The sequence below is a fragment of the Colobus angolensis genome, unplaced genomic scaffold (genome assembly GCF_000951035.1).
Source record: "Colobus angolensis palliatus isolate OR3802 unplaced genomic scaffold, Cang.pa_1.0 Scaffold4, whole genome shotgun sequence".
Taxonomy (NCBI): Eukaryota; Metazoa; Chordata; class Mammalia; order Primates; family Cercopithecidae; genus Colobus; species Colobus angolensis.
In genome coordinates, this window is record NW_012117376.1 from 794,745 (window position 1) to 804,348 (window position 9,604).

Sequence of the window (9,604 nt, forward strand, 5' to 3'; positions counted from 1 at the left end):
GAAAGAAAGAAGGAAAGAAAGAAAGAAAGAAGGAAAGAAAGAAGGAAAGAAAGAAAGAAAGAAAAGTAAAATTATATTTAAATAGTTCAATAATCTCTTTCATACGCAAGTTGAATATCCCTTATCCAAAATGCCTGAGATCAGAAGTGTTTCTGATTTCAGATTTATCCAAATTTTGGAATATCTGCATTAAATACTTACTGGTTGAGCATCCCAAATCTGGAAATCTGAAATCTGAAATGCTCCAATGAGCATTTTTTTTGAGCATCATGCCAACATTCAGAAAGTTTCAGACGGGAGCATTTCGCATTTTGGATGTTCAACCTATAATAAGAGCTACTGCTACTTTAAAATTTTGGATTTACTTTGTTTACAGACATTTCCTGTAGAAGCATTAGCTATTCTTTCATTTCTCACCTTCACTCTATGGATTGACAGGGACAATGGGTATTTGTATCATTTCTCATAAGTTGAAAAAGATATGAAAGCACCTCTAAATATTATCTATTTATTTTGAACATAAGTGAACAGAACGTTACAGAACGTACATCTGAAAACACCTGCTTCCTTCTCTCAACTCCCAAATAAAGCTATTTTGCAAAACCAGTGCTTTGAGATACACTAAAATTCCTACTCCTTGGTATTTCAAACACTGTTAGTGAAACAGGACTGTGCCATGTTATTAACTAAGCAGCACTGGCAGACATTTTCCAAAGAAGTACACTAATAAACATTGCTGCAAGGTTTAAGATGCAATTAGGATACAAAATAGAAAATTTCCCAAAGAACTCCTTAAAACACTTTGTCTTTGTTACTGCATTTTTTTCCTTTTTTTTTTTGAGACATGGTCTCACACTGTTGCCCAGACTGGAGTGCAGTGACACAATCTCGGCTCACTGCAACCTCTGCCTCCCAGGTTCAAGTGATTCTCCCACCTCAGCCTTGCAAGTAGCTGGGACTACAGGCACGTGCCACCACACCCAGCTAATTTTGTGTTTTTTTGGTAGAGACAGGGTTTCACCATGTTGGCCAGGCTGGTCTTGAACGCCTGACCTCAAGATATCTGCCTGCCTCAGCCTCCCAAAGTGCTGGGAATACAGGCATGAGCCACGGCATCCAGCCTTGTTATTGCATTTTTCCAGTGTTATCCTGACTGATTCTTTTCTGTTGTCCTTTGTTTTCTTTCTTCTCTTCTAGATCTCTAAATGTTAAAGTCTTTCAGGGTGGGAGTGAGGGGACGATGTCAGTCCTGGATTCTCTTCTCTTTCTATACTCTTCCTAGGCAATTCCATAAATTTCTATGGGTTTAAATACTAACCACAATAAATGCTTATGACCCTCAATTTATCTCTCTGAGTTTCAAACCTATACATCCAACTGCTTTCTTAATATCTCCATGCAAAAAATGAACCACAGTCATCCCAAGCCTAACAGTTCAAAAATGAAACAGTATCTCTCACTTTCCCTTACCCCAAACTCTGCTCTTCCTTAAATCAATAATTTACACCATCCACTCCACTGTACAAACCAGTGGAGTCACAATCAGATCTTGTTGATTTTACCTCCAAAATATATCTTCAATCCACCCTATTGTCTTCAAATCCATTGACATCTTTTTATTCAAAGAATTTGCCAAAATTTCTAACTATGTATTTATTTTATATTTATTTATGTGTGGTTTTCCTAATATCTGCCTCCCCCACTCAGCATAAGTTCCATAAGGGCAAGGACCATGCCAATTCTATTTACTGTAGGAGCCTAGTACCTGGCACAGAGTAGGTACTCATAATATTTATTCAGGCCAGGCGTAGTGGCTTATGCCTGTAATCCCAGCACTCTGGGATGCCGAGGCAGGCAGATCACCTGAGGTCAGAACTTCGACACCAGCCTGGCCAACATGGTGAAACCCTGTCTCTACTAAAAATACAAAAAAAAAATTGGCTGTGTGTGGTGGCATGTGCCTGTAATCCCAACTATTTGGGAGGCTGAGGCAGGAGAATTGCTTGAACCCGGGAGGCAGAGGTTGCAGTGAGCCAAGATTGTGCCACTGTACTCCAGCCTGGGCAACAGAGTGAGACTCTGTCTTTAAAAAATAATAATAGGCCGGGCGCTGTGGCTCAAGCCTGTAATCCCAGCACTTTGGGAGGCCGAGACGGGCGGATCACGAGGTCAGGAGATCAAGACCATACTGGCTAACACAGTGAAACCCCGTCTCTACTAAAAAAAAAACAAAAAAAAACCACAAAAAACTAGCCGGGCGAGGTGGCGGAGGTGGCGGGCGCCTGTAGTCCCAGCTACTCGGGAGGCTGAGGCAGGAGAATGGCTAAACCCAGGAGGCGGAGCTTGCAGTGAGCTGAGATCCGGCCACTGCACTCCAGCCTGGGCGACAGAGCAAGACTCCATCTCAAAAAATAATAATAATAATAATAAATAAATAAATAAATAAATAAATAATAATTTTTATTCGGTGAACGAATGAATCCTTGTATGGAAAAGGTGTTAGGGAATGCAAAAAAACCAATGAAGATTCTGCTGACCAGCAGACCATTCAAACACTGAACTGGAATTGTGGTGCTCCCCAATTTTTGCTTAAAAAGACTCTGTTGGCAAATTTTAATCTTACAGAACTCTTATTTCATACAAAAGGTTTTTTTCTTCCTTTGAACCAGTGACTTGGATTAAGACTGGAGAAGTCTATAAATAAGTAGGGAGTTTATATAACTAGAGATTGGTCTCAGTAGGCCTCAGATCCCACTACAGAAAAAGCAAACAAGTTTTTGGCATTTTGCTTCTACCAAACTCTGTTGTTATTGGCAAATACAAAGTTTATATCTATTTTAACCATGTATACATGTCTGCACTTGTACAGACATAGAGGACCTCAGTTCATTCTAAATCACTTGTCAACTTCTAAGTGTTTATATATAAAAATGGCAGTTTTAGTTGCCTCTTGGAATCCTCTTAAGGGAATGGAAGAAATAAAAAATTCGTAATCTCTCATCTTGGAAAAACCTTTTAAAATACTATTTCACCAATTTAGCAAACCTGTATACTAATGCTAACTCTATAATGATTTGTTTTGTTTCAATATTTTCAAAATAGCCTCTCTACATTCTTGTTGGTTAACAGCCCTGGCTGAGGCTCAGATCTTTCCTTTCCTGTACACAGACAAAGGCATTTGCTCACTTACAGATATTCCACAAAGTAACCACATTTCAAAGATGGGCAACTTTGCAGCTGGGCTACCATTTCCTTCTCCTGTCATTTACATCAGTCAATATTTCATAAAAGGATTACTTACTGTAGCTGGAAGGATAGAGATTATGTAGCCATCTACTCATTTTGCAGATGAGGAAACAAGGATCCTAGAGAATGATACAGGATTTCTATGATTTTTTTCCCCTTTATGTGGATTTGATTGCCTCACTATAAATTTAATCCTTGTATTTCATGATTACTGCTATATAAGCTTTACCTCGGAGATATTCTGGGTTTTTTAAAATTTTTATTTTCTTAGAGATGCGGTCTTACTATGTTGCCTAGGCTGTTCTCCAACTCCTGGCCTCAAGCAATCCTCTTGCCTTGGCTTCTCAAATGTTGGGATTATAGGTGTGAGCCACTGTGCCTGGTGAAATATTCTGTATTATCAAGAATGTCAGTGCAAGACATTTACTCTGTTGTTGATCTATTGTCTTCACTTTGGACAGGCTATTGGGATCTCAGTGTTAATTCTAAATTCAATAAAACTCGGAAAAATGGATCAAAAATCCATCAGTCTCAAAGATGATGCATCCTAATTTGATGGAATGCTACATGACAAAACAACTGGTAAAGCTCAAGGTAAAATCACCACCACTCAGCAAGGCCAGATGACCTTAATCAATCCTCTTAATCAAAGAGTTTATGGCATGCAATCAAAATGATTTTGTTGTCAGGACCTGCATGTTTAACAGGAGCTCTACCTGACTTAAGGCTGCCCTGAAAGGCTCTGCAATGAGGTGAATGAGAAAACTCATCTTTCTTGCAGCATCCATCCATAATCTAGGAAATTGATATTCATGCATTCAGTCAGCCAGTCAACAGCAAATGCCTACTATGAAGAAGACACTATTTTGAGTCCTAGGGTTGCAGTAAAATCAAAACAATCTTCTCACTCAGTGATATCTGACTGTGTTCAGATTAAACCTCTAACTCCTTCACTCTTAACCACTGACCAAATGAAATCTGGGCAGTTAACTGTGGAAAGCTGCTGATCTCAAATTCCTTGGACAAGGAGTGCTCAAGTATGTGGAACATCATTTCCAACTGTTTCCTAACACATTTGGTTCTCTAACATTAAGAATCTTCGAGCCAAGAGAGACCCAAGAGGACATTTAGCCCAATTTTCTTGTTTTATAGATTAAGAAACAAGAGGTCCTGGAAAAGAAAGTGACTTGCTTAAGGACACAAAGGCAGTTTGACAAAGATGACTAAAATATCTCTATTTTTCATAAACATTATGCCTAGCTCTGGTTTTCAGAAACACACATTTGCATTTAAAAGTTCTTAATCATTTAGCTTTACTGCTTCTCCCCAGTCTGCTTTCCAACTAACCAACATACTTATTTGAAAAGAACGGGGAGGATATGACCAGTGATTGGTAATCTTATATGCTTTGTACATTAAATGTACCTCATTTTATCCTCAGAGTTCTGCCTTAACAAATGAAGAAACAGGAGACTCAAGAATAGCTAATTTTCCCGGAGTGGTTAAGAAGCACACCAGGTCTCATTCCAAAGCTCACACTCTGGCCTCTACCTAAATGCTGACACCACCAATCAACAAACTGTTTCTTGGTTTAGGAAAGAACATGCTCACTGTATAATTCAAAAGCAGAATCACCCTTTCCTGCTAATCATCTTTTTAAAAATGTAAATCAACAACTGTTTATATCCCTGTTTTCCTTGGGATTGGCTTATCTGAATAAAAAACGAAGCATGAAATTATGAAGTTTTTCACCAGACAAAATTAAGGTATATTTTCCCCATAAACTCAACAGAAAGACTACAAACTATAAGCCCAGGAGACCCAAAAAGAACAGAAGAAAGAACTATCTGCACCATTTCTCATCAACACCAGGTCAGCCTAGAAAATTTCACTTTACTCTAAACCCTTCCCAGAATCAAAATGGGCAACAATTACCTCATCTGAATTTAATCCAGTGGTTGCAGCCAGAGGCACTTTCACATGTAGCACTGTGCTGGTCACCTCTTTTATGTCAAATACTAGAGAATTAAGGTCCTCTTTGATCCACATTCCAGTGGAGGAAGCCTCCTCTAGAACAGGGGTTCCTTCTTCTGAAATAGGCACTGAGTCAGTGTGGGCAGAAACTCCCAGGAAGGGCACACCAATGGGGAAAACTTCCTCCATAGGAGGCACTGCAGTAGCTGGGATGGCAGGCACCTCTGGGGTGGGCACTGAAGCAGCAGAGATGGCAGGCACCTCTGGGGCGGGCTCCTCCAGGTTGGACACTGCAGCTGCTGGGCAGGCAGGCTCCTGGGGGGTGGGCACTGCAGTTGCTTGGAAGGAGGGCTCCTCTAGGTTGGACACTGCAGCTACTGGGGAGGCAGGCTCCTTAGGGGTGGGCACTGCAGCTGCTGAGGTGGGTTCCTCTAGGGTGGGCACTGCAGCTGCTGGGGAGGCAGGCTCCTCTGGGTTGGGCACTGAAGCTGCCAGGAAAGTGAGTTCCTCTAGGGTGGTCATCACAGCTGCAAGGGTGGGCACTGAAACTGCCAGGGAAGTGGGTTCCTCTGGGGTGGCCACCACAGCTGCAAAGGAGGCAGATTCCTCTGGGGTGGGCACTGCAGCAGCTGGGGAGGCGGGCTCCTCTGGGGTGTGCACTGCAGCAGCTGGGGTGACAGACTCCTCTGGAGTGGACACTCTAACAGCTGCAGTATCAGGCTCCTCAGGAGCATGCACTGTGGTAGCTGAGGTGACAGGCCCTTCTGGTGTACCATCCTCCTCTGCAATGGGTACTGCAACAGCTAGAACAGTACACTCTGGGGAGAACCCTGCAACAGCTGACATACTCTCCTGTGTGATGGCCACTGCAACAGCTGGAGCAGACTCCTCTGGGGAGGACACCACAGTAACTGCAGCAGTCCCTTCAGGGACAGACACTGTAACAGCTGGGACAGTAGCCCTCTCTGGGGCTGATACTGCAGCAGCTATGACATCCTCCTCCTCTAAGGAGACTATTGAAGCAACTAGGATGTCCTCATGTGGGAAGGGCACTATAGCAGCAGCTCCATCAGTTCCCTCTGGGGCAGGCACTGCAGCAATTGAGATATCCTCCTCTAGGCTGGGTAGTGCAGCATCTAGGGCATCTTCGCCAGTGGGCACTGCAGCCGTCCGGGAAGGCCTCTGGAGGATGGGTCTCCATTCCTCTAAAACTGCTTCAGTAGTACCAGCCTCAGTAACTTGTTTCTCTGGAAGAATATTTAGGAATGAACCCGAATCTCTCCCTTCCATCTCCCCTCCCTCTGATGATGCCACATTCAGCTCAGGCTCTGTATTATTCACAGTTTCCACTCCATCTGGATTAAGTCTCATTTCTCCAACCAGCAGGTGCAGACTCAAAACCTCTGACTCTGGGGACTTCCTCTGGAGATCCTGGAAGACCTGCTCTGGGAAGTTTCCGTGGAAATGTGCTAGGGTTCGATCCTCCAAAAGCATGGCTCGATAATCAAGCTCTTTTGACTCACCATCCTCGTCACAAACTTTCTCCACGGACAATTCACAAGTGACCACATTGCCCATCGACGTCAGATTGTTATTTTCTTGATTAACAGTTACATTCCCACTTTCCAAATGAATTTCATCTGTTAGTAAATTTGATTCATATAATACCTCTACTTCAGATCCTGAGGTAACATCTGTTAGTTCATGATTAAAAGCAAAACTGAAGGTGATCCTCTCAATGCACTCACCATTCCCCTCAGTTTGACTGCAGTCTCCCTGGGACAAATCGCCATTGTCTTTGGCCAGTACAGAAGCAACGAAGCCTGCTAATTTTTCTTCATGAGAAACCCTGTGATCAGAGTTCAGCAGTCCCCCTGGGTCCAGCTTTTCCAGTGAATCCAGATCAGCTGGCTGTGTGGACTTAAATTCTGCAGTCCTGGGGTTAAAAGGCACTTTTTCACATTCCTTCTTGCTAACAGTGGAAGTGTCTCTCATGATATCAACGTGGGCAATAAGTTCCACAGCATTAGGCACCTGAGAAGAATCCAGGGTATTAAAATATCCACAATCCAATCCAGTATCATAGTCTTTTGCCCTTACATGTAAAAGGCCTAAATGCTGTTCCTTTTCTAAGGCAGCTCCTGGAAAATGACTAATTACAAGTAAATTTTCTGCATCCTGGGATGCAGCCAGCCCTTCAGAAGAGGTTTGATTCTGTAGCTCAACTACAGGAGTTACTCCTTCTTCACATAAACACTCCTTTTCAAGTTCAAGAAACATCTGCACTGAGTCTGTATCAGAGAGCTGCTCTGCATCAATAGGACCCACAGTATATGCTGAATCTGAAACAAGACCCTCTAGCCCCTGAGCAGTTCTGTTTGCCACCTCACCAAGAATATCCTCACCTGTAAGAACACAATCACAATCCAGGGGTACATCCTTGGGAACAGTAGCCAACTGGTCCTTGGCTGGCTGTGGGTCATCACGGCAACAAATCTGACCAAGAGATAGGTGGCCAAAAGTCCTCAAGACAGCAGCTAAGCAATCGGATCCATCCTCCACCACTGCTGTGTTTTCTTGTTCTCTTTCTTCAAAAATATCTGCCAGGCTGTTCTTCTCATCTGCCATCAGAAAAGTCTTTTCCCTCTCTGACAGTTTATCTTCCTCCCACTCTCCCTCAGCCTCCATCATGATCCATCGCTCATCCTCCTCAAACTTTAGCTCAGACTCTGTTTTCTCTCTTAGGCTGGGGGTTATGAGAACATGCAATTCTGGATCTAACAGCTCTTCACTCAGGCAAGGGGAGAGAGGTGGCATTTCCACAGTGCAGGCTGTGTCCCCAAGGGGGTGCTGCTTCTCAATGAAGCCTCCTGTAGCTAAACTTTTTGTGGCCCTCGGCCAGGTTGCACTTGAGAATCTGGATTCCTGCATTACATCTGTGTTACCACTTGTTGCTGCAGTTTCTGATTCTAGATGCTGGAATTCATGGGGAGGGTTTGCACTGTGCTGCTGAAATCTAAAGTCCTGGCAGTCTCCACTTAAGTTTTTTACATCTTGCACCTCTGGAATACCTAGGGATTTGGACATATGTTCCAGAGTTACTGACTCTGACTGAGGTTCCCTGTGGTCCAAATGACCAGAACTTTCTGTTAATGCAGAACTGGACTCCTTCTTCTCTTGCAAGGAAGGATTTGAAGCACCAGCTTCTGACACCTCACTGAGAGAGGCTTCTATCCTCTCTGCAAATTCTGGGAAGTTGGGTGGCATGAAGGACTTCCACGATCTCCTGTTAACATTGTCTTTGCGTTCTGCATTTGGCCGCCTTCTGGGTGGCACAGGTGCTGATTTCTGCACATCACTGCTTAGCTTCAGTGCATCAAATATTATCCTCTCATCCAGCTTCTTACCTTCTGGTGCTCTAGATTCAAAAACATTAGATGCTGCTCCTAATGTACCATTGCTGGATATAGTACTTCCTTCCATCTTTTCCATGGTGCTTTTTGAAGTCTGGTTAAGCTTTGTCCCCTGGTCAATTTGCTCATTTATCCTCATTGTATCATATATAGACCTTTGTGGAACATAGCAGTCCTCTATGTACCCATCCTCCTCCTCTCCTTTCCCCAGGCAGGTGGGGTTCCGCCTTAAACAGTCTGGTCTGCTGAGTGGCTTACCCATCCTTTTTCAATCAAGATGAACCATCAATCTTTCAAAAGTATTTTTCACAGGTTCCCCCCAAACGCATTCTACATAAGTTATAAATCCTTTTAGTTGTTCATACCCCAAACCACCAACTGCATCTGCCCTCCAGAAAAGCCTGGAAGTCCCGTTTTGAAATCATTCTGGGAGAAGCTCTAAGACAAACAGCTTTTTCCTCACAGGCTAGCAGCCTCATAGTTGACAGAGAGACGATATAATTTAAAATAATTTCTTGTATGGCTTATGGTTTAATTTTTTTTTTAAGAGCACTGCTCTTTCAAATTCAGTCAACAAAAATCATCTCATATTGACAAGTTTTTTTCGATATCTAGTTCCACTCACTTCTCAACGAAGCAGAGTTGGGAGCAGCAAATTTATGCCGATTGTATCCTTTAATAACAATGGCACAGCTTCTCTAGTCTTCAAGTATGGCCCAAGCTCCTAAGAATTCCTTTCATTTTATCCTCAGTTCCAGCCCTGGAGAGTCCAGCTGGTCTGAATTAGCCATTCGTCCTCCCTAGCTGGCGTGTTTGCATTTGAACTGGGATGGTCGGCGGATATTCCTGCAACTTTAAACACAGGAAGTCCTTCATTCGGGGCCAGCTTGGGGCTTCCTGTCTCCAAAACATCATGGCATTGTTGTGGCTCCCAGGCCAACCCTGCGCTGTGGCTGCAAAACAAGGCGAGC

At 43.3% G+C, this 9,604-nt stretch overlaps 2 protein-coding genes across 2 annotated transcripts in view; both read right to left on the reverse strand.

Annotated features, from left to right (window-relative positions):
• MACF1 (microtubule-actin crosslinking factor 1) overlaps nt 1-9,604 on the reverse strand; it is a 446,661-nt gene that overhangs the window by 79,515 nt on the left and 357,542 nt on the right. The gene's annotated exons all lie outside the window — the stretch shown is intronic.
• On the reverse strand, nt 5,140-8,895 carry KIAA0754 (KIAA0754 ortholog). Its single transcript, XM_011955266.1, has 2 exons — nt 5,642-8,895; nt 5,140-5,605 (listed from the first exon to the last, which is right to left on the reverse strand). Exons 1-2 carry the CDS (start codon nt 8,893-8,895, stop codon nt 5,140-5,142), a joined length of 3,720 nt encoding a protein of 1,239 aa, XP_011810656.1.